Source organism: Camelus bactrianus, chromosome 10, assembly GCF_048773025.1.
Source record: "Camelus bactrianus isolate YW-2024 breed Bactrian camel chromosome 10, ASM4877302v1, whole genome shotgun sequence".
NCBI lineage: Eukaryota > Metazoa > Chordata > Mammalia > Artiodactyla > Camelidae > Camelus > Camelus bactrianus.
This window is the reverse complement of record NC_133548.1, coordinates 49,771,102-49,795,310: the sequence shown is the minus strand read 5'-3', so window position 1 is coordinate 49,795,310 and position 24,209 is coordinate 49,771,102. Positions and strand designations below refer to the sequence as shown.

The 24,209-nt window shown below is 53.6% G+C and overlaps 1 protein-coding gene across 3 annotated transcripts in view; it reads right to left on the bottom strand.

Annotated features, from left to right (window-relative positions):
* Window positions 1–3,648: 3,648 nt before the first annotated feature.
* Window positions 3,649–24,209, bottom strand: part of DGAT2 (diacylglycerol O-acyltransferase 2) — a 29,112-nt gene continuing 8,551 nt past the window's right edge. Inside the window, exons 2-9 of one of the 3 annotated variants that reach the window (XM_045508766.2) lie at window positions 19,264–19,392; window positions 14,221–14,328; window positions 13,767–13,837; window positions 10,453–10,593; window positions 7,485–7,689; window positions 6,722–6,896; window positions 5,706–5,908; window positions 3,649–3,953 (exon numbers count right to left, since the gene is read on the bottom strand). In XM_045508766.2, coding sequence (XP_045364722.1) covers window positions 3,799–3,953; window positions 5,706–5,908; window positions 6,722–6,896; window positions 7,485–7,689; window positions 10,453–10,593; window positions 13,767–13,837; window positions 14,221–14,328; window positions 19,264–19,392 — 1,187 coding nt within the window. In that variant the 3' untranslated portion in view covers window positions 3,649–3,798. The remainder of the gene's footprint in view (window positions 3,954–5,705; window positions 5,909–6,721; window positions 6,897–7,484; window positions 7,690–10,452; window positions 10,594–13,766; window positions 13,838–14,220; window positions 14,329–19,263; window positions 19,393–24,209) is intronic. The other 2 variants (XM_010973154.3, XM_074372670.1) reach the window with 2 other exon arrangements.

The window sequence follows — 24,209 nt, the reverse complement described above, 5'->3', positions numbered from 1 at the left end:
GACAGGGAATATAAAAGGAGGCAAAGGTTTTTAGAAGTATAAGTGCTTTGCATTTTTGCCTCCCTTATTACATTACAAGCACCTGAGAATAGGGGCATTCAATTTGGAAGCCCCTCAGGCTCTGTCAAGAGGAGGAATTGGTAAATGTTGATTTGCTGAGTGATTAGAAGCAAGTCCCTTGGCCTCTCTGTGCCAAGTTTTCCGGATTAGGAGGAGTTGCCCAAGATGAATGCTAAATTTTTGTCTAACTCTGAGCTTTTGGGAGGCTGTGATTTTACTATCTCCAGCTTCTACCGCTGGGTAGGAGCTAGATAAGAGTCAAAATGTGAAAAGGAAGCTTAGGACGCTGTGTGGCCTTTGCCTCAGAACGATCCTCAGTGCCCTCTAGTGGCCACATCTGGGAACAACAAGCAGAAACATGAACTGACGACCTTCGGGCTGAACCGGCAGCCCCACTCCCACGGTCCAAAGGCAGAGGGTCTGGAAAAGGAGGTTCCTGTTGCCTCTCCCAAGGTAACAATTTCCAACCCAAAGCAATATTCACAGCATTTACCTAGAGTTCCTCACACACAGCTTAGAGCAGGGCTGACCTCTGCTCTGCACAGACATACAGGCTTCCTTTGGTATCTGTGTGGATACCAAAACTCTCGAATGCTCAGGTCCCTTATATAAATGGCGCCATACAGTTGGCCTGAACCAGCGAGTACAGAGGGCTGACTGCATTTGGGTGACACGACCCCTCCAAGATTTAGGGCCTGGTTATTGTCACTGTTCTTAGGCAGAGATGGTGGAGTTTCTGGTGCACATTAGGTATTCAGTCTTCACAAAATTAATGCTGAGAACATTGGCCTGTATTTGTGTAGTGGCCTAGGTTAGGCCCAGGGCTTAGCTGGGAGCCAGATGCTAAGGGTCACGTCTATCCTCAGGTGAGGGTGGGGTGTGGCTGAGACTCATCAGAAAACAGGCCTTTCCTCTGACCTGGAGTCTGCAGCCTGAGGCCTGCCTGGAGCTGGAGAATCCAGCCTCTGTTGGCCCCTCCAGGGAACCTCCTCTCTCTGCCCTGCCCTCCTGCCCACCTAAAATCTCAAGAAGCCAGTTCCCTGCCTGTCCAAGTGAAGCCCCACCACAGACCTCTCTGCGGACATCTCTGCCGCCACCTCTTGGTGGATCAAATCAGCAGTCTCCCCATCTGCACTTGCTGATCAGCCCCTCCAACTCCTTCCTGGTGTGAAGGAAAAGCTAGGCTAGGCCTAACTCGTAAATCTAAGTTTAACAAGTGTCCGATTACTGACCTGAGTTCTGCTGGGCTAACTCGTAAATCTAAGTTAATAAATGTCAGTTTGCTGATTCCCTGCTCTTGTTTTTTCTGCTAGCCAGCTGGATTTTCAGACACATATCTGGCCTTGGAATGTTGGTTTGTTGCTGCCTCCCTGCCTCTACTTTTGTGATAATGATGCTGCTAAAGCTGCTCCATGCCTATTGGCCGAATACCCCAAGCTTGTAATTAACCCTGTAAAACCTCACTCACCCATCTTGAAGGTGCTCAGAGCTCCGGAGCAGAACCCCCTCTGAGCCCACCGGCATAATAAAGCTGAGTACTCCAGCCCTCCGAGTGGTGCTTGTTTCTTGGCTAGCCTGTCGTTTCTGTAACACTGGCAAATTTCATCACCCTGAGTCCTAGCTCAGGCACTGGGGCCTCAGCTCAATGAGGCACCCCCCGTTGGGTCAGGGGCCTCCCTGTCACAGCTCTGACCACCCTGCATGTCTCGGCTGTTTCCAATGTTTGTTTCTGCTCCCAAGCAGCCTGTGCACTGCTTCTGGCGCAGAGTGTTCCCTGAGGTGGATGAATGGCGAGGACAGGCCTTAGGCAGTGGGAAAGCGGGAAGGAGCCCCTTTAGTCTCAGCAGGAAAGGGTCCCAGGGGCTTGGTACTTACTGAATTGGAGTTAGAACAGAGAGAGGTGGCCTTTTGTGAGGTCCGGGTGTGGCATGAAATCACTAGAGTGACAGCAGGCCAGGTCTCCTCCTTCGTGGTGTAACTAAGGCCAGGTGCAAGGGGACACGGTCTGAGTGATCTACATGGATCTTCCCAGCCCAGCCATTCCAGGACCTGACAGCTGGGCACGAGCCTTCACCACCTTCACCAGCCCAGCCTCCTGGTATTCAGCTCGTGTGTGACCCTCGTGAGTGTCAGGTGGACCTAGGGACTTGCATCAAGGAAAAGAAACAGCGAAAGTGACAGGTGGTCACTTCCAAGTTCAGGCTACAGAGGACTGTGACTTCTGTCTGCACTCTCTCTCTCTGGCTCTTCTTACTCTCTCTGACACAGACAGCTGCCATGCTGTGAGCTCCTCTAGGAAAGGGCCGGATGGCAGGGAACTGGGAGTGGCTGCAGGTCAACAGCCAGGAAGGAAGCGAACCCTGCCAACAGCCTGAAGAATGGCTGTGGAAGCGGATCCTCCCCCGTCCAGCCTTGAGATGATGGCAGCCCCACTGACACCTTGAGTGCAGCCTTGTGAGAGACCCTGGAGCAGATGGTCCTGCTAAGCTGGACCTCTCCTTCTGACCCTCAGAAACTGTAGACATAGTGTTGTTTGCAGCCACCAAGTTTTGGAGTAATTTATTCCACAGCATTAGATAGCTCATACACCACACAGAGCCACATGGGCCAAAGAGGCAAGGGAGCCAGGGCTCAGCAGGTGGCCCAGCAGGGGCGGTGGTCTCCCTGCGTGTCAGTGGCAAGATGCAGCAATAACTCGTAGAGGACTTGTTTTCATGTTCTCATTTAGGAATATACAAAAGTCTGATATGGTGTCATGATCTCATCAGGAGAAAAGGGAACACACCGAGGACTAGGTTTCCTCCCTGGTCCCCACCCTCTCAGAAAGGCACAAATCTGTGAGGCTTGGGTTTGGGGGACCTCTGTTCTGGAACCTATCGGCTGCTCAGAAGGCCAGGTCCCTCTGTCAACAGGAAATGGGACTCCTTCCTCACATCCACAGCTGGGAGTGTGGGTTAAGCAAACCGAGGCTGCTGGGAGGTATGTGATTCAGGCCAAGGTGGGGTCTGTACTGGGTCTATGTCATCGGCCCCCCTGAGGAAAGCCAGTCACTCCAACCAGAAAGTGATGGGGCTGGATCGTGCAAGAGATGGTTCACCTGGACAGTCCTACATCCCAGCATGGATCACTGGCACTCCATCACCTCTCTGGAGCCCAGTCCAGGCTCAGATTGGAAAGCCCCAGGGGTGGGGGGTGGCGGCAGAAAGGAGAACCAGGCTTGAGAACTCCCGATGCTCACCCCTGCGCTCTTCACAATGGGGACCCTTGTGCCTTCAGAGTCTTCCCCTTGGCCAGAGGGACAGGTCCTGCAGTCAAGTGTCAGGCAGCTGGGAACAGAGCTGTCTGTATTAGAAGTAGCCTCAACCCCGCGAAGGGCAAATAATCTAACTGGCCTGAGTCACTAATGGCTGTCCTTCCCCAAGTAACAAGGGCTGTGTTTTCTCTGTAATTCTGGGAAGAGATGAAGAGGGGTTGGTTGGGAAACCACAAAGGGCCAGATGTGTCAGCCACCACCTAGAACAGGACAAGCTGGAAGTGAAAGAGCTTGAAACATGCACTGCTTTCCTTCTTAAAAAAGACCTAACATGGTAATGGTTTAACAAAATTATTATAATTTCTTTTAAATAACCCACAGACACCCATGACACTTCCAAATTTACAGAACAAAAAAGACTCGAGAACTTGGTAGAAAACAGTTTGCAGCTGGTTCCTCCCAGAAGCTGGCCCCTGCAGATGGGCTCAGTTCACCTCCAGGACCTCAGTCTCCTGGAGGCCGAATTTGGTCTTGTGCTGGTCGAAGAGCTTCACCAGGGCCTCCATGTACATGGCGTGGTACAGGTCGATGTCCTGCTGGGTCGGGTGCTCCAGCTTGGGGATGGTGATGGGCTCACCCACTGCAGGGATGGGGCAGAGGTCTCTGGTTAGTCAATGCCATTTAGCCCACGCTCCCTGGGCGTCCACCAGGATGCTGATGGCGTCAACTCTGTACCCTGTGCCAATCACATGCCAGGAACTGCATGGAATGTGCTCTATCGCAGGTTGTCCCTTTTACATATGAGAGGACTGAGGCCCAGGGGCATGGGAAGGGACCTGCCTAAGGCCACAGAGCCACTCAGCAGCAGGTGAGACCGTGATTGGCTGTGCCTACTGTGCTCAGCTGGGATCTCCTGTGGGAGGTGTGGGGTCACATAATAGCTTTGCTATGTCCCTGCTCTGGGCAAGTCACTTCACCTCTCTGAGCCTCAGTTTCCTCACCTATCACATGGGGATCCTTCCTCATAGGGCTTTGCTGAGGATGCTTTGAGAAGTGTGGTAAGGGCAGGAGGAGGAGGAGACCAACATTCATAAACCCAAGCATAATTTAATTTTTTCATCCTGCCTCCTCTCCAAACCCAACTCATCCCGAAGACCTGTCAGCGCTATTCCTGAAATTTCTCCCAAGTTCATGCAGTTCTTTCCCATCTCCACTGCCATTCCCTCGGTCCAAACGATCGGCTACCACAAAAGACTCTGGACTGGTCTTCTGGCTTCCATTTTTGCCCCTTCTAACCCATTTTCTATTCAGCAGCCCCAAGGATCACTTTAAAATGCCAGTCTGAATCTCCTCTCCCCAGAACCCTCAAGTAGTTTTCCATTCTTAAAGTGAAGAGCAAATCCCTTCGCACTGTCCGCCAGACCCTGTCCCTCTCCAGCCCCCCATGCATGGAAATGTCCCTGCGGCCTCGCAGACCTCAGACCAGGTGTGGGATTTGTGTATAACCAGAGTTGAGGGTAAGTCTGGGTTACATAACCCAAAATGCAGGAACTTGGTCTCTCTGTGAAGGTACAAAGCAAAACATCTGGCCCTGATAACTCCCAGTATCTGTGTGAGCTTTGACCTCTAAGGTCCATGGCTTGTGGCCCTGCACTTCTGTGTGATCTCTAGCTTGTGAACCATTAACAGACAGACAGACAGACAGACAAACAGACACACACACACACACACACACACACACACACCCCCCTCTACAATAGATAATTGTTTGGATTCCTCTAAACTGTCCCAAATAAACCCAAAACAACACAGCTGAGGGCCCACTACAGCCAGTTATTTTGGTTTTTCTTTTTTGGATTTTATGGGGGGTTTTTTGCTACACATCTTACAGGCCTCTGCTCCAGGAATGTTGATTTTTTTTTCTTTCTATTCCTCAAAAATAGATACAGTCTTGCTGCAGGAACTTCACTGAGGCTACTGTTTCTGACAAAAACCCTCTTCCTCCCCTCTTTTGCTGGATATTCCTATTCGGCTAATAGTGTAAGAGTCACCTCCTCCCTGGGGTCCGCTGGGACCCCCCAGAGCACCCTGCACCTCCTCTCCACACCCTGTTGCTCTCCGCCATAACAGGGTCTTCCCTGATAGACTCTGAGCTCTACAGACATAGAACGGCTGAAAGCTGTCTTCTTATCCAGCGCAGCTTAGCTTGTGGTAATGGAAATATCCCCCATCCTCTACCCCTACCGCTCATTCCCATCAGCACGCAAACAGGTCCGCGTCCTAATGGTTTAGAGGATGGACATTGGAGCCAAGGGCCCAAATCTGAATCCTAACTCTGCCTCTAATCTAGCTGTGGCACCCCGAGTTCAGGGTCTGCAGGCAGGGGGCTCACCAACAGTGGTGATGGGCTTGGAGTAGGGCACCAGCCCCCAGGTGTCAGAGGAGAAGAGGCCTCGGCCATGGAAGATGCATGGGGCGAAGCCAATGTACTTCTGGAACTTCTTCTGGACCCATCGGCCCCAGGAGCCCTCCTCAAAGATCACCTGCTTGTACACCTCATTCTCCCCAAAGGAGTAGATGGGAACCAGGTCAGCTCTGGAAAGGAGACGCCAGAGTCCGTCACACCCCAATCACTGGCTTTAGTTCCTCCTGGCAGCCCTAGAGGCCCCGGACACCAGCTAAGCTCCCCTCCCTCAGGTGTGCACCAGAATCCCCCAGGGACCCCAAAGCACATACCCTCTCACCGCCAGATGCGGACAGGCCCTCTGCCCCATTAGTGACTGGCAAGCACGCCAGGGCTTTACAGTGTGGCCCTGACCAGGTCACTTAGCCTCACTCAGTTTTCTCAAATAGAAAATGAGGTGGCATCACTGCAGGATTTTGCAGGAGAACCAAACAGGCTGGTGGACACAAATGTGCTTTGCCCAGTGAAACGTGTTAAACAGGTGGCTACACAGAATGTGCCTCTGAATTTCCAGAAAAGGTCACAGAAATCCAAGCTGCCCAGCTCCTCTCTGCCTGTCCTCAGGGTCACCCCTCTAAGAAGCCTTCCCTGATGCTTCCACCCGCACCATCCTCCTTCCTTGCTTCTTACTCTCCTAGCAGCTTGACACGCTTTGGCCCCAGGACAGAGTCCTGCATCTGGGCCTGACCTCTCAGCCCACCTGTGAGGACCCAGGAGACACAGGCTGCATCTCTGCCCACCCAGCCACCCAGCATGCATTTGGGCAAACTTGGCCTGAACCTCTGGGCTCAAACCTCCCCTCCCAGACAGGATGGTGAACTCCCTTCTATGCTTTTCTGGGGTTTGGGTCCTGCCCCCAGGAGCCAAGAAGCTGCTGCTCCAGATGGAGCAGAGCTGTGGAGGGGTGTGTACGTGTGCATGCGTGTGTGCAGGGAAGCACTCACCCGTGGCGCAGGGCCAGTTTCACAAAGCCCTTGCGGTTGCGCAGGGTGACAGCATTCTTGCCGGGCATGGAGCTCAGGGACTCAGCTGCACCCCCCACCACAATGATGATGGCATTGCCACTCCCATTCTTTGAAAGCAAGTAATCTATGGTGTCCCGGTTCACGGGGCAGATGCCTGGGGAGTGAAGGGGGGACACACAGTCAGGGCTGCCCATGGATGTACTCCCCATCCCCTGCACACAGTATAGACAGAAGGAGCCCTGGACTTGGGCCCCAGACCTAACCCAGCCATCTAGAAGTATGGCCCTGCATAAGCTATGCCTTTCTCTGAGCCTCAACTAATATCTGTAAAACGGGGATAGTGACACAAGGTTGTTTCGGGAACCCATCCATTTGGCAAACATTCCCTGAGGTCCTAATTCTGGCTGGCTGGTACCAGGTGCTGGGGAATGCCAGTGAGTCAGGCTGGTGGGGATCAAGGTGGGCGGATAACTAGTCATGGACAACGATCAGGTTGTGCAGAGCACAGCACAGGGGCTGGGGATGCCCAGAAAAGGGGTCAGAGAAGGCTTTCTAGGAAAGATGTTATCTCGGATAAAAACCTAAATAAAGATCATACAAACATCTCTCCCACTCAGCCCTGACCCACCATGCCTGTGGCAGCCTGCATCTCTCCACACGGGACCAGCCACTGGGGCCCTGTGGATTGGCTTCCTGGCCAACAGAGAGGCTTGGGCAGGGGCGGGCAGAGGCGGATTCTCACCTCCAGACATCAGGTACTCCCTTAGCACTGGAATCCGGAAGTTGCCGGCCAGCGTGGCCAGGTAGGGCCTGATGCCAGGGAACTTCTTGCTCACTTCTGTGGCCTCCGTGCTGAAGTTGCAGAAGGCACCCAGGCCCATGATGCCGTGGGGGTGGTAGCCAAAGATGTAGTTCCTGGTGGTCAGCAGGTTGTGTGTCTTCACCAGCTGCAGGGAAGACCTCGGGTCAGAGGAACTGGCCAGGAGAGGGGTACTGGGTACCAGAGGGAGGGGAGGGACTAGGTGTGACATGCCCCCTGAGACCCTCGGCCTGAAGGACTGGAGTGACTCTCGCACGCTGACCTCAGACTCTCATCACTGGTGCCACAGTGCCGGGTACTTCGCAGTCACCATTTGGACTGTGAGTTCCTGGGAAGCGGGTGGGAAACTTTCACCCTCATTCCCCTTGTTTCTCCAACCAAACACACCAGGTCCTCCTAACTGCACTCTGCCAGCCTACTGCATTCCCCACCTCTGGGCCCAGCTTCCCACAGCCAGAGCGACTGCTCTAAAACCCCAATGCAACCCCTCACTCTCAGATAAAGAGGGATGTCCTGTTTCCGTCGGGGTAAAGTCCAAATCCCTTACTTTGGCCAGAGAAGGGACAGCGCAGCTGGCCTGAATGGAAACTTCTTTCCAGGCAGCCAGACTCAGCTCAGCCTCAAATGCAGGAAGGACAAGGACAAGCCACACAGCCCTTGTACCGGCCGCAGTAGGGGCAGAGAGGTCAGCTATAAAGCTGGGGCAGCTGACCTGCGGTGCTACCAACAAAGCTGTCCTAGGATGCTCTAAAGGATGATTAGCTTTCTCAGGGCACACCCCCTGCCCTGGAACTGGTGGCATGAAGGGTGGGGTAGATGGCGCCAAGTTTCCCTTATCCCTGAGCAACAAGAGGCACCCACCCAGCATTATAGGGAACACAATGCAGGTGGAGGGTGAGGAGAGGGATGGAGAGCTATGGGCATCGTGTTCAGAAAACATCACTTTTTTCTGTTAAGAAAAATAGTGAATAACCAGAGAATTAAAATAATACAGAAAAGTAGGAAGAAAATCAAAAGCACGAAAGTCCTACCTCCATCCAGATAAACCACTGACATGAGTTTTTTTCTGACTCTCATGTTCTTTTTTAAAAACCACAAAACTGAGGTCATATGGTTGATATCATTTTTATATAATTACCTACCAAGCATATCATAGCTATTTTCCTTTATCAGAATCCCTCAGTAGCGTGTCGTCTCATGGCTGTGCAACATGTAACAGAATTGTCATCAAACCCTGACTGATGGGCCTTTAAAAAGCTTCCAAAATTTCCTTTGGAAATAATGCTTCCATAAATACCTGATTTCTATCTTCGCATCGGACTGTTTTCTTGAGACAAACTGCTAGAATACAGTGCCTGGGTCTATGGCCATTGTGGTCTGCTGGGCTGCGCTGCCCCTGGAGAGGTGGCACTGATGACATTCCCACCTGCTGTGCTTCAAAGTACCCATGTCCCCCCACCGATGCCAGCTGGGAGCCAAGCCCCTGGCCACCAGCAGAGTGTCAGGAGCCTGGGTTTTCTATGCCTCCAGCTTTGGGAACGTCCTGGCTGAGGGCAGGAGCTCATGCTCAGTTTCGGGGGAGGCGGTGTGAGAGGTCAGGAAACTGACACCTGAGTCTTCGGGTGACAGAGGACAGAAGTGGGTGGGAGCGTGGGTGGTTGGCACCACCCCTGGCTCTGTCACGGCCAGTGTGTCTGAGTGTGAGCAAGACCCCCTGAGTGTCACCCTGTTGCTTGGGACATTTGTACTCTTTCTCCCTTTGGCGAGCAGATTAAAGCAGCTCAAAACCCCAACCAATCCTTAGCTGGCCGCCACGTAAATGCTAACAGTGGCAGCTGAATCCAGGGCTGGTGGGGGTGGGCACAAGGGGGTCTAAAGGGAGCCCAGCTTTACATGAGCTTTGCAAGGTGGTTGTTCTGGGGTTTTGCCTCAGAAAGCAGATCTGAGCTCAGTAAAGCCAGAATGGTGGGGGGGGGGAGGTATAGCTTAATGGTAGAGTGTGTGCTTAGCACACACACAGTCCTGGGTTCAATCCCCTGACCTCCATTAAAAAAAAAAATAAATACATAAACCTACTTAAACCTCCCCCACAGCAAACAAACAAACAAATGAATTATTGTTTTTAAAAAAGCCAGAACGAAAAAGCATCTTGGGCCAGTTTCCATGGAGGAGGAGGATGTTGAGGGAAGAGCAGAGGCAGCCTGTACCACATTGGAAGGTTGTTCATGAGCTGACAGCTGGGGCTGAGAGCCCTGAACACAGGATGGGCTGGAAGAGGCAGATCTGGGCCATTCCTTTGATTACAAGGTGAAGACTGAGGCCTAGAGAAAGGAGCTGCTGCTTCCCTGGAGATCACAGCAAGTCACCCCCAACCTCGAGACTAGGCCCGCCAGCTGTGCTTTTCCCTGGGCCTGGGATGTAGACATGCCACCTGGTGGGACCCTGGCTGGCTCTTTAAATCATTTCCCTCCTCCCCCAAGCCTCTATCCCGTAGGACTTTTGGTTAAATGACGGGCAGGTTGAAGGCCCCAGGTGCAGTACACCCAGAAAAGTACAGGCATCTGATACAGCTTTGATGAGTCTTCTTGCCACACTCCCCTCTCCCCGGGGGGACAGAGTGTCCATTTCTGGAGGGAGGAGGAAGGACATGCTGATGAAGGCTCTGTTGACACACCCGCTCTCCAGTCCCCTGACTGTTCCCCATGGCAAAGTCTCAGCCCAAGGGGCTGCCTGGGCCTGGCCTGCTGGCTGACATGAGCCTAGGACACATTCCTAGCAAGTCACTCCTCACTCCCTGCCTCCCAGGGTAAGCAAGGTGCTCAGAGAGCCTGGCACCATACAGAGGAGGAAACTCAGAGCCAGAGAAGAGAAGAGACTTGACTAAGCTTACACAGTGGGGCACGCTGGTGGCAGAGGAACGGAGTGAGAACACGGGCCCTGAAGCAGACAGTCTTGGTTTCTGTACCAGCCCTGCCACTGACTTGCTTTGCAGCCTTGGGACAGTCCTTCCTCTCTGCCTCAGCTGGTCCATCTGTGAAATGAGGCAGAGGGACAGATAGATGATTCTAAGCTCAGAGAGGCTTTCCGAGTCTCTCCCACGACACTGCCTGTCCCTCAGGGAGAGGTGACCCGGGCACTGCCCACTCCTCTTCCAGGCAGCCAGTGGTCCTGGTCGCTGCTGCGAACACAGGAGCCCCATCTCTGCTGGGAGGGGGGATGCTCTCTGGGCCAGCTGAGCTGCTCTGGTGGTAAAGAGCCTCACTAGGAGGAGGGTGGGGAAGTATGGGTAGGTGGGTCCAGCTAGAGACCCTTCCACAACCATTGGTAAGAGGCTGGGAAAGGGGGGAGGGGCAGGAGGGTCGCACAGGGCTCCACAGAACATCAGCCCTGACGTCAGGTCACAAGGCCAAACCCTCCCTGCACAGAAGAGGAGCCTGAGGCCCTGAGGGGCAGGGGCTTGGCCAAGGCCGCCAGCAGGCAAGAGCAGAGCCCAGGTTGAGGCATAATGCCTGGCTTGCCTCAGGCCCGGCTTGGTTTTGGGCCTGGTGCCCAGGAGCCAGCTCACATGTGTCCTGTGGCTCCAACTCCCAGCTGAATTCTTGGAACAGAGGTGAGATAAGAGGCAATGGGTTTTGTTTTGGTTCTCTGGGAAGGACAGAGATCAGTGGAGAAGGGCACCTGCCTGTCCTGGCTCCAACCGCTGGTCGTCAGGTCATCCTGTTCTGGGAGGAGGAAGCTGTCAGCCTCGAGAGGCTTCCTGAGGGGCAGGCCGTGTAAGCGCCCCAGCAGAGAGAACAGAGTCCATCAGCCCTCACACGCAACCATCATTTCCCACTTTTTATCATATGAAGAGCTCCACTTTACATGTGAAGTAATGAGGCTCAGTGAGCTTGAGAAAGTGTGTGCCCACAGTACTGGGGGAAAAAAGACAAGTCTAGCAGGATCCATTAGACAGTGAGCCCACCCAAGGGTGGGGACCCGGGCAGACTCTTCTGGGACCCCACGCCCAGCAGAGAGTCCAGCACTACATGGGGAGCAACAGTGAATAGAGTGACAGAGCAGGATCTGAACCCAGGTCTCCAACAGTAAAGCAGAGAGGGGGAGAAAGGCGAAGTCTGGGGGTGGAAATCCAGGATTGAATCTCTCGCAGAGAAACAGACAGTAGGCATTCAGTGGGAAAGAATCTGGGGCCTGGATTCTAGTCCTAGCACTGGCGTGGAGTCACTACGCAACCCGGACCAGTCCTTGCCCCTCTTTGGGATGCCATTTCCGCACCTCCAAGATGAGAGGGTTGGATCCCATGATGCAATGTCCTCCCACAAACAACAGCCTTGGATTCCTTGCAGCCAAAGAGACGGGGTTTTCCCCAAAGGTCCTGGGAAAACTGGGCTCAGGCTGGCGTGGGCAGAGGGAGCTGGCCCTGGAGCCGCCCCCACAATACCGAGTGCAGCAGAGAAATGTAGGGTTACCCAGCCACCTCCTCCAGGCAGCATGCCAGGATGTCTCAGTCAGTGACTCACAACAGCAATCATACACCACCCTGCATCATGCACACTTTCAAACTCACACACACTGCCTCTGCTCTTCAGACCCCAATGATTTCTGCTGGGTTACCTTAGCAGCTAGGGTGTGCCGGGGCTGGGTTGCTGAGTGAGCTGGCCAGACAGGTCTTTCCCCTGCAGGAAAAACCTTCAGGATTCTGCCAGAATTATCCACAATCCACCAGCGTCGCCCACAGGCACCAGGGCCCAGATGCCTCTGCCTTGCCAACCTAGCTTGCAGACCACAGGCAGGGGGCCCAGCAGAGATGAGATGGAAAGCCAGTCCAGGCCACCCTTCATCTTGTCAGGCCCTTGAGGTTGGCCCCAGAAAAGATAGGTGCTAAGACCAGTGTGGGGGTCCCAGAGCGGCCAATGATGCAGGAGGAAGGAAACCCAGGGATCAACTTGGTCTAAACTGACCCAGCCTCACCCGGAGTCAGACTGGGCTCTTCCTGCCTCTGTCCTCCAAGCCTGATGGAAGCCTGAGAATCAGTCCAAGCTTATTTCCCACAGCTCTGCCACATGGGGAGGCAGCATGCTATGCTGAGAGGAGCCCAGGCTTTGAGGCCAGACAGCAACTGGAATCTTGACTCAATCCCCTATTAGTCTCATTCAGCTATGTTACTCTCTGACCTTCAGTTTCCTCTTTTATAAAAATGGGACAAATGAATACCCATCTTACAGGATGCTGGGAGGGTTAAAGGAGACTCCTTGGGGAAAGGTGCTGACTCCCAGAAGGCTCCCAATAAATGGAGATCCTCCCTCTCTCCTCCACCTCCTAACCATCTTCCACCCTCCAGGCTTCTCAAACTCAGCTGCCTAGGCTCTCCTTGTTTTCCCCACCCCTTTAGTGCTACTTATCTTCCGGACAGAGTTCTAGGAGCAGCGCCTCCAGAAGCCTTCCCCAAGCACTTCAGCAATTAGGGTCTCACTCTTCAGTCACTGCTCACCAAATTTTCTGGGCCCTAATCCCCAGGGCCATGACCCCAGCGACCCACCCACAACTGGCTGAGAGAAGCAGTATTTCTATAAGAGCTTCAGAAGGAAAGAAAACCCCTCACATCTATTGTTATCCTTGGTTCTGGCCAGATGAACTTGGACTACATTAGTACTGCTCTTGATAAATCACCTCCATTTTAAGTAATGCCTTTAATATTCACTGAAAACAGACAAGCACTGATCATAATATCTGCTATTATACCTGCTCCTTACATCACTCAGGATCTGTGTCTGAAACATCTTGTAGTTCCAAATGCTAGAACACGTCTTGTTTCCCTAAGAAGCTAGCAAGCTTCTTCCCTTCCCAAAATGAGAACAAATGACTATCATATTTCCCTTTTTGCCTTGGCTGCCAGGAAGTTCAGAGATGATCATGAAGCGCAATCACTGCAATTTTGTGACCCTTAAGAATAAAACACTAATATTTACCCCCTAGGTCTTGATTTTTCTTTTTACCTGGTATAGCATTATAAATAGCATTATAAATTGCCTTAAATCTTGCATAAAATGGGGTAAATTACCAACAGACGCTCATAATGGGAGATGTAACATGGTTCAACACAGCACACGTAGTCACTGTGAATGGCTTGAATTGTCGTTAAGGCTTGAATTCAGATTTCCCATCCATTCCCACCTTCCCAAGATAACACCCACAAATCTTTACCTGGATGGGAAAGTAGTCTCGAAAGTAGCACCACACAGCCCAGTTTCGGACCCACTGTGACCTCCTGCCACCTTCCAAGGTACAAAACACAGTGTTGGGAAGGAGTAGGAGTGGGGGAGGGTGACGTCTGGGCAGAGCCAGTGTGAACTCCTGAATTAGGTGACCACCACCCTATGCAGCATCCTCCCCTCTTCCTCCTGGGCCCCTTTCAACGTTCATTCCCTCATGTTATGCAAACCCTGGATTGAGTGGGAGCTCCAGCGAGGACCAGGATGGTGACTTTTGAGGCACTATAACCCCTTCATCCAAAACTACACCCTGGCTTAGCCCAGTGCTTTTCACATAGTATGTGCTAATTTAAAAGGGGCAGTACCCACAATGAGGAACTTCAGCCGGTACAGGAGGGAGTGACACGAGGGTGAGGGGCTGGGGGCAAGGTAACCCATGCTCTGACCTTTCTTGGGCGTGTTCCAGTCAAACACCAACCAGGTGAAGTACAGCACGGAGATGAGCCAGCAATCAGTGCAGAATGTGTACACGAGGAGGATGCTGCAGGTCACTCCTGGTGGGGAGGCAGATGGTCCCAGGTCAGGCCTGTCCTCCCCAGGTGGGCTTCAGTCTCCCACCCCGAACAAAGGCTCACCGAGCAACCGAGTGAGTGTTTACTGTGGCACTGAGCTAGGCACAGCTGGGGACACGGGCAGAGAGAGCCTGCAGGCACAGGAGGCTCACAGGGACACAAGCCTCATTTCCTAGACTCTGACGGGCTGTCCTGGCATCGAGAGGCACGTGGGCTCCATGTCTGGACAGCAATGCCGGAGAACGTGGACATCAGCTGCTTGTGAAGCTGTCCTTAGAGCCGTCCTTTCTGCCCCCTCCTTGCACATTCTCCCCACCCTAGTGCCCAGCATAGTTACTGTGGACAAGGGGAGGGACCTACCAAGGGCCTCTGCCTCTCAAGACTTGGGCTGAGTCACTGGCTCAAGTGAGAGGCATGGTGGCGTTTATCCCATTTCAGAGATGAGAACACTGAGGCTCTAGGAGGTGGTAACTTGCTTAAGGTCATCCAATAGGCAGAGCCAGGACTCAAACTAAAGTCTGATCATTAAGCCCATAATTTTAGATTTTAGAAGCTGACCAAAAATTACAACCCCCAGATTGCCCCTAGAGGGATCTGAGAGAGTGGGATTCCTGCCCCAGGAGGAGCGCCAGGCAGCTCCTCTCTCAACCCCCCAGTAAGACATCTAGAAGACCCTCTGGGGCCAGCTTCCAGTGGTCCCTTCATTCTGGGCCTGCTGGCCATGAGGCTGAATAAACTGGCACAGAAGCCCTCATCAGGGTTTCTATCTTTCCAACTTTTACCCAACCTTCAGGCCTAGCTCAGACCTCATCTCTTCAAGAACTGTTCTCCAGTATACCATCCTCCCACAGGGATCTCTCACCTCTGAATTCTCCACCTAGGAGGCCACATCTTCTTTGCTTCCTATCACTCAGCACAGCACTGGGGCAACAGGTCCTCATGCTTGGTAGAAGCATGGCCTCAGTCCAGCATCCCCCCCCATAGCCCACGAGAGAAGTCAGCCCGTGTTGCAGGCCCACCCTCTGCTGGGCGCTGCACTGGTCATGGTGCTCTGGGGCTGCCTGGCTCTGGATTCCACGCTCTCTTCTCCCCACTGTGCTCAGCCTCTTCTGGTTTCCCGAGGGAGAGGGGAGAGCCAGACACAGACTCCCCATGAGTCAAAAGGCAGGAAAATGGCAGTCCCTTGTCATTCACAATCCAGTCCTGTTCTAGGCTTCTGAGCCAGCCTCCCTCTAAGGCAGCTAAAAGTGGTACAACTCTCTTGGGAGGGGCAGTGACACAGAGTGGCCAGGTGTCCAGTTTTCACACTTATGAGTGGGACATCACAGATAGGGAAAATGAGTCTCTAGGGCAGATTTGCAACCCACAAAACTTTGTTAAAGGCAAACTGTGAAGTACTTGAGGCAGCTTGGTGAATTTACAAAGTCACTCATATTGTTGAACAGTCTGCCTCTGGTCCCTGTTTTTAGGCCTCAAATAAAGGTCACTCTAGTCCCCTAGACCCCACAGGTATCTAAGTGCCTTCAGAGGCTAGATGGATGCTCCAGGTGGGCCTAGGTGGGGCCCTGAGGTTCAGGCTAGGGTCTGAGTAGGCTGGGTACCTAACTGCTATCAAACCCCTTACTCTGCTGATGGGTAGAGAGACCAGAGGAGGCTGAGCCCCAGGACCCACTGCCTAGATATCTGGGCTCTCCAGGAAGGTGGGAATCCCTACCGACTGTCCTCACTCTGGTGCTAATGCAGTCTGGAAGGAAGAAAAGAGAACTGACTGAGGATTCAGAGACTGCATTCTAGTCCCCCTCAGCTGGCGGGCTCACTCCTCCAGCCCCTGTATGTCCACAGCCCCTAGCATCTGTCTTGCTTTCTGTCTCCCCCTTCAGACTCCTTCCATCAGACAGTCTTTCAGCCCCTGAGCTCCCTAGGAGCTGGAACCAGGTCAGATGAACTTCTCCAGCCCTGGCAACCAACACAGCAAAGGTTTATTGAGCAAAAAATGAACTAAACCCACCAAACAACCTTCCTTTCTCAAAGTCTAATCCCGGGCCTCTAAACAATGTGCTCCCTGCTCCCTCCTCAGAGGTTGGGGGGCTGCAGCAGGAACCAACTCCAATGGGGCCATGAGATGCCAACAGCTTGTGTCTCCAAATGTGGAAGGCTCAGGACCACCTTCACAATCACCCCTCCCCACACATCAGGGTCCAGCTTGTGATTCAAAACTCTGCTCCCCGAGGCCCACCAGCGGGGCAGCCTGTGGCTGCTCAGTGGCAAGGAGGCAGCATTGGGGCTGTGAAGAGCCTGGAGGTGCTCTTCCTGAAGCTGGGGCCCTGCCGCTCGCTGGCCACACACATGGCCCATCCATGAGCCTCAATTTCCAACAGGGCGTCAAGAAGATTACATGAGATGATGGATGAAGAGGACTTAACACAACGATAAGTGTCCAAACTAGAAATCCATGGACTTGAATGGGGAAAAATGGTATCCTCATCTTCATCTATCTCTTATGAATATATACTGCTTCCTTTGTTTAGGAACGTACCAGATCGCAGTAGTCCTAGTGGTACCTGTTGACGGTGACAACAATAGAAAACAAAGGTGTTTCCATATATCTTGAAAAATCATTTTCTCCACCACTTACGAATTCTGGTAATGACTATGTCTGCTACTGGATCTTTTTATTTAATGTAATAATTTTAAAAAGCACACGTGTCAATCTATGTCTAATTTGATTTCTTAATCCGTGCATATTTATATTTTAATATCATTGATTTCCTTTGATGTATTACACATTTAAAACCACTGAGAAAGGTTTATAGCCTTTACCAGGATGCCAGGGGGATCCATGGCACAAAAATGGTGGTGAGTCACTCTGTTTCATAGGGATGCTGATGGGGCCACAGCGGCCTTTGCAACACCAGGTAAGCCCTTGCCAGTAAATCTGGTTGGGGAAAAGTGGGAGGGAGTGGCTGGGGCTGCTCGGGACAATAATTAGCAGCAGCTCAGCAGACCTGCCTGTCCAACTAGGCTTGGCTCCCACCTACACAAGGGTGTTGGGAAGATGCTGGGCCAGTTTCTGGGCTGTGGCTGGGCTTGATCAATTGTTAACCCACAGCTCGGGGCCAGCCCCTTCTGCTTGCTGCATGGGGTGGGGTTCTACCAGCCAGCCGCTCAGCTCCCCCTCAGCCAAGCTTGGACCCACTAAGACAGTGTGGCGGGTAGGGGTGGCTTCCAGGTGCAAGCAGGGACTAAGGGAGCTGGCGCAGCAGACTAGGCCGGGGCCTGGAGGCTGGAGTCCATGGGGTCTTGTTCTGGTCCTATTACTTCTTTCTCATGTGACTCTGCCCTTCACTGGGCCCCTGCTTCCTCTGAAAATGGAGGGGTTACATTGTGCTCTCTAGTCCAGGACTCTAAAAAAAAAAAAAGCCAAGTTGGGGGTTTGAGTTGAGGAAGTTAGTTTAGTTCACTCTGTTCCTCAGAGCAGGGTTTCTTTATCCTGTTGAGGCCACGTGTTTCTGTAAAAATAAGAGGACAGCAATTGCCCCTCACCCCAGAAAAATGTGCATATACTTTCACATATAATTTTGCATCTAATTTTAGAAGTTCATGGACTCCCCCAACCCTAAAACCCACTCTTGGGCCACAAGGGGAAGACTGGCTATTTCAGACCAGGACCACTAATTCTGCGCTCCCTAGTCAGCTGGGCTCCCTGGTGAGTGCTCTGGGCTTCCATGTAATTCTTAACTCTGCCCCTTAATGATCTTCACTGTCTCAGAGAGTCACAGAGCCTCGCGAGTCTCCACCTCCTCACCCGTGAAGTGGGAAATCAAGGAAAGACACATCGAGTGCCTGGTCCACTGAGAGGGCTCGATAAATAGCACCCCATCCCTGCTCTCTACCCTGCCAAGGGAAGGGGGGCAGCTGCCGCCCTGGAAACTGTGTGCCTCCTGGGAGGACAAGGCTCAGGGCTGACACAATAGCTTCTGGCAATCCCCATCAGCCTGGACCATCCTGAAGAGGGGGCTGCCCAGAGGGATGCACCCACAGGCCCTGGAATGTCCTGTGGGATGCTCTGCAGCAGGTTTATCTGCCCTGACGTGCTGGGGAAGCCACTTATGCTGAGGACGTGGGCCTGGGAGAGAGGAGAGGCTCCTGGGAGAGCAGGGCTGTCCCAGGCAAGGGGCCTTTCCTCCTCCCAGACAGCCCACGGTGACCTGACCCTGGCTGGATGGCCACCCAGGGAGTTGGGGCACCAACCTGGACCTGCAGTGACGTGGGAGGTGCTGAGAGACAGACGGGAGAAGCACTGAACAGGCCATGTGAAGCAGCTGGGGACCGTGTCAAGCAGAAGGTGGGTGAGGCCTGGGAGGGGGCTCTGAAGGCCTTCCCAGCAGCAGCTCCTCTATCCTGGGGGCCCACCATGACCTGGCCCTGGGCTGTGTGCTCTTATTCCTGATCTCCAATCCCCACAAAAGCCATGTGAAGTAGGGAGCATTTTCTCTATCTGAAACGAGGAAAGTAACTTTCAGAAATCCAAGGAACCTGTGTTAAGTGGTCAAGCTTCTCCGTGGTAGTCGGAACTCAATCCCAGGACCATACCATCTGCTGGAAAATGTTTCAGGGTGGCACGAGGGAAAAGCACAGGCTTTGGGGGTCCTATGGACCTGGATTCAAATCTGTGTGAATTTGGACAAGTTACTTACCTTCTCTGAGACTTGGGCTTTCCATCCGTAAAACTGGAACCATACCATCACCTCCCACTGAATCTCATGCATGCGTGGGGTAGAGCACTTGATCGGGGACCCAAAAGATGGTAAGTGGGAGGATGTGTTTATCCCTCACCCCTGCAGAGCAGAGATTCTGCTCCCACCTCTGTTGGGGAGGTGGCCCCTGCCTGCCCTCGCCCTCTAAGCCCCAGCTTACCCAGCACGAGGAAAGACAGGACCCACTGTAGCACCGAGATGACCTGTAGCTGCTTTTCAACTTGGGACCTATTGAGCCAAGTGATGGAGAAGAGGTCCTGGAGGGCGGAGAGGATGCTGGAGCCAGTGCCTGTGACAGAGGGGAGCTATCAGCCTGTTGCCACCTTCCCTCCAGCTTCAGAGTCCCCAACACCAACCCACCTCCCAGAGGTACCTTCCTAGATGTGAGAGGAGCATGGTCCACAAAATTAGGCAGACCCAGGCTCACATCCCAGCCCTACCTCACAAGAGCTTTGTAATTCTGGGCTGTTCACATGCTTTGTTTCCCTGTGCCCCAGTTGCTATGTTTATACCCAACAGGAATGACGTCCCTCTCAAAGAGTAATTTTGGAGACCATATAGGGTATCCAAAGAGGTGGGGGGAGGCTCGCCACAGTTGCCAGTTCTTTCCACTCCCCTCCACCCCAATCAGACTCCTCTCTTTATCCTTTAACTGGATCTAGTACAAATATTTAACTTTTGCTATCTGTGTCTGTGAGGCCAAGGACAGAGGTTCAACATCCAATTTGCAATGTTTTTTTCCCCTCCAAGTGTACTTTGGGCACCCCCAATCCCTGGCCCACCCCCACCCCTTTACCTCCAGGACTGATATCCTTTCCTAGGCAGCTGAGCCCTCTTGTCCCTACCCCCAGCACCACCACTACCACCTTCAGAGGACTCACACCTTCAGCTTCATCTCAGTGCCCAAAGCTGGGGCCCAGAGAGGAACCAGCCAGGAATCATTGCTTCCCCAAAGGACTCAGTGGTCAGGGAGCTTAGGGCAGCCTGGGACACTGATGGCTGCAATTACATTTGCTACCAAGCAAGTGCCGAGCCTATAAGTTAGGACAAGATGTGCCCACTTAATTGGCTCTGTGGCTGTGTCCCCAGGATGATGCCCTGATTCCCATGGCTGAAGGGTGGAGGGACCAGAAAGCCTGGTGGCTGCAGGAGAGGCAGCACTGGGGAAGAGCATGGGCCACATTCCTGATCCAGACCCCAGTTTTCTGGCAGCTGGACTGAGGGAGTGTGCCCCTTCCAGCCCAACAGCTACTGAGCTCCAACTACGTGCCCTTCACTCAACACAGCTTTACCAAGTGCCAACTGTGTGCTGGTCAAACATCCCTTCACACCACCCACTCTGCAAGGCTCCTCACTGAGTCACAATCTGGTCCTTGAGGGCCTTCTGACCTTTCACCCCGACCTACTGCGGAAGTAGGAAGGAGAGGGGTTTATGGGCTTACACTCAAGCCTTTTTATTTCTTCAAACTCTGCAGAGCGGCAAGGTCACAGCAGAGTTTAGAAAGGGACACAACCTTCATCTGCTGAAAGCTGACAATTCCTTTAACTTTCAGGAGGCATGTGGATAATGCCAGGCCTCAAGGGAGACACAGCAGTCCTGTCGCCCTCGCCTGGTCTAATGGAGCAGAGGGAAGGGGCTTAGTACGGCAGAAGAGTCAGATCCCAGTACAAACCTTGATTCCACTCACCATGTGATCCCAGGTGAGACCTCCCAGGCGCACTGCCACATCCCCAGGGCACAGCACATACTGGGTGCTCAGTAGCATCTGACACACCACAGGCATAACTGGAGTGGAAGTGGCAGGATGTGAACTCACAAAAGCGAAGGAAGAGGCTGGGCCACAGAGGCACTCCAGAGGTTGGGCCAAACTGCTCGTTTGCCCTCTATGCGAATATCCTACCATCATAGCCCTTTCCACCTCCACACTTTCCCAACATCCCACCCTGGAGACTGAGGGCCCTCTGGGGTCATCTAGTGTAGCCCAACAGAACCACTGGGGAAGCTGAGGAGAGGAGCACTGGTTGCCCAAGCAGGAGGTGATACAGCCAGAGCTGGAACCCAGGATTCCTGCCCTCTGCTTAGGGCACAGCAAGTGCCGAATGCAAAGACCTCTGCCCACAGGACACAGCAGGTCCAAGGGTGGCCCGTGCTCAGCAGCAGGGAGAGTGCACTGGGTGAGTACAGTGGGGAGGGAAGTGAGGCCAAGCCTCACAGGCCTGAACCCCAAATCTAAGGGTCGGCCCGCCAAGTTATCCCCTGGCTCTGCCTCCGGAGCTGTGCAGGAGGGAGGGAAGAAAGGACCATGGCAGGCGGGTCCCCGCACCGGGTCTGGGGCAGGCTGGGTGCCCTGGCTCGAGAGAAGACAGAATATACTCCGGCACCTTCCTGCTCAAAGTCAGGTCTGGGAGCTGCTTATGAATGCACGGCCTGGAGCCCCAGCCAGGAGCTACTGAATCGAAGTCTGCATTTTACGAACACACTCAGTCCAAAGTGTCAGGTATGGCAAGTTTGGAGTGGGGGGTGTACAGGGAGGAGCTGGGGGCCTCCACCTTCCACGGGGCAGGGAAGAAAGGCAATGGAGGGGAGGGCATGACTTGATCACTTCCTACTGCAAACAGGCCCCGAAGAATGCTTGAGGAAAGGGCTCGCTGTCCAGCCCCTGGCTTTGGGTCAGGGCCAACCAACCAGTCACACTCACTACATGTCGTTCTCCGCTTTGCGGGGGACAGGGTGCACACAGTAATTCCACATTGGTGACATATTCCCCATCAGAACAACTGAAAAGACCTAAAACTTCTTCCCTGTTTCCTAATCCAAACCTGTGTGCTAAGCTTATTACAGATCTCTCACAGTTACATACAGTCAAGGTGGCAGGAACTGCAGACCATCTTGTTCAACCATCTCCCTATTAACCAGGCAGAAGGAGGGCTTCGTACAAGCAACACAGTGGCAGGTCAGGTCGGCAGGTAGGCCAGAGCCAGGCTTTCCCGCACTCCCCTGCCTGTCCTCACCTGCCTCATCCCAACTCCCGCCCACAACCCCTTCTGCAACCAAGTGGGAAACACAAAGTCCACTGATGAGGGCTGGGTGTTCCTGTAGGCGGGCGGGCAGCTGGGAGGGAGCTGCCACTGTGCGTCCCTGAGGCCTGGGCCCACTCGGGCCCACTCTCCCTTCACACCACCCCGACCTGGCTGAGCACAGAGCCCAGCCCTGGGAGCTGGCCTGTCCATGATGCTGAACCCCAGGCCCAGCAGAAGCCTCCTGGGCACCTAATATCTAGTCTAAGAAACATCTGCCTACAAAGCCGCTCCTTGCCTTGCCTACCTGATGACCCCCTGACAATGAGATAAGGCAGCTCATCTTTCAAAACCCAGACAGGGCAAGACCTTGGAGAGTGGTCGTCTGTCCTTCTCTGGAATCACCAACCCTAAGTCCCATGCAAGCGTGTAAGCAGCAGGTGCCATCTTACACTCCCCCCACCCACCAGGAGAGAACCTGTCAGTTGGTGAAGCCAGCAGAGGCCAGCAGAGCAGAGAAATAAGGGAGGAATGGAGGCTTCCCACAGGGCTCCCACAGCCCCTCACCCTATACCACCTGATTACCAGTCCCCTCTCCCGTCACCATGGGAGCTGCCCAAGGGCCTGGGTCTGATCCACGTCTGGGTTCCCGGTGGTCTGCCAGGGTCCAGCCCAGAGCCAACACTCAGAAAGGTATGCTGAGTGAGAGGAATAGCAGGTCTCTGCTCTGGCTGTCCCTCAGCCCCCCACTCCCAGCTGTCTCTCTGCAGGGCTGGGCGACAGGTAGGCAACCCACATGGCCCAGGCAGCTGTGGGGCCTCCAGAGCATTCCACAGGCACCCTGGCTCCTCATCAGCCCTGTGAGTCTGGCATCATCACTTTCATGTTGATGGTGATAAAGGCCCGGGGAAGTGACATGGCCAAGGTCACTCAGCTAGAGGGTGGCTGAGTTGGACTCAATTCAGGCCTAACTTCCAGGGCTGCTGTTTAACCCCTATGCTGTAGGTCCTCCGAACTTTCTTCTCTCTTCTCTCTACAGAAAAGCAGGGGAAGGTTGGGAGGGGACATGAGAAAATGAATGGCCTGTTCTCCTCCACAGGGGCAGACCAGGAGCAGGCATCCTGTGAAGTGAGTTAAGTGGCAGCAGGCTTTGGGCTTCCAGTCCCAGTTGTACCACTGACTCCTGTGTTATCCTGGCCAAGTCACTTCACCTCTCTGGGCTCTGGTTTCCCCATCTATAATGGGGGTGAGGAGGATGAATTCTATGAGCTCTTTGACTGCTCAGACTCTGGTGTCCACCCTCCTGAGGACACCACGTAGGGGCCCACCACCTTGCAACAGCCCTGGTACAGCTGCCTGGCAGATGGAAAGGGAGGATGCAGCTAGGCACCCCCAGGTCATTGCCCGCCCTCACCCCTCAGTTGTGAGCATCTCCTCTGCCCTGGCTATGGCTGGGAGGGGTCCAGCAGAAGCTGGTTTGGATGCCAATGCTGCAATCAGATGGCACCACTGCCACTGCCATCATACCCAGCCTGACTGTCCTCAAGTCCCGGGTGGGGCCGGCAGGGAGCCTCAGCACCTGGCCAAGTCTTTGCTCCAGTCTGCTCCCTCACCACCCTTTCCCCGCCTCCAAGGGCATGCTACATTCTCTGCACACCCTCTCCGCACCAGCCCCACTGCAGCCAGTGTCTATTTACTTGGCCCTCCTCCTCTGCCAGCATCTCCTGGGTGCCAGGGTTGGTACCTGATTCATCCATGTGGCCAGAGCCAGGCCAGATCTGTGAGAGAAGGAGCTCACAGAGGTTTACTGCATGAATGAACAAACCCATCAGCCCCAGAGGCAGCTTAAGGCCTGGATGCCCAAGTTAGACTCAGCTGCCTGACAGGAAAGCCCCCAGCCTCATTCCTGAGGACCCTGGAGGCAAGGTAGGCAGCGGGGAGTGGGCCTCTCTTGCCCTCCTTGAGCATGAGTCCCTAACTCCTGGAGGGAGACGAGATAGGTCATAGAGTAACTTGACTTGTTCTATGAAGAAAAGTTCCTAATAGCCAATTCAAATAGCTATTCCAGGGCACCAACGATTCCACCAT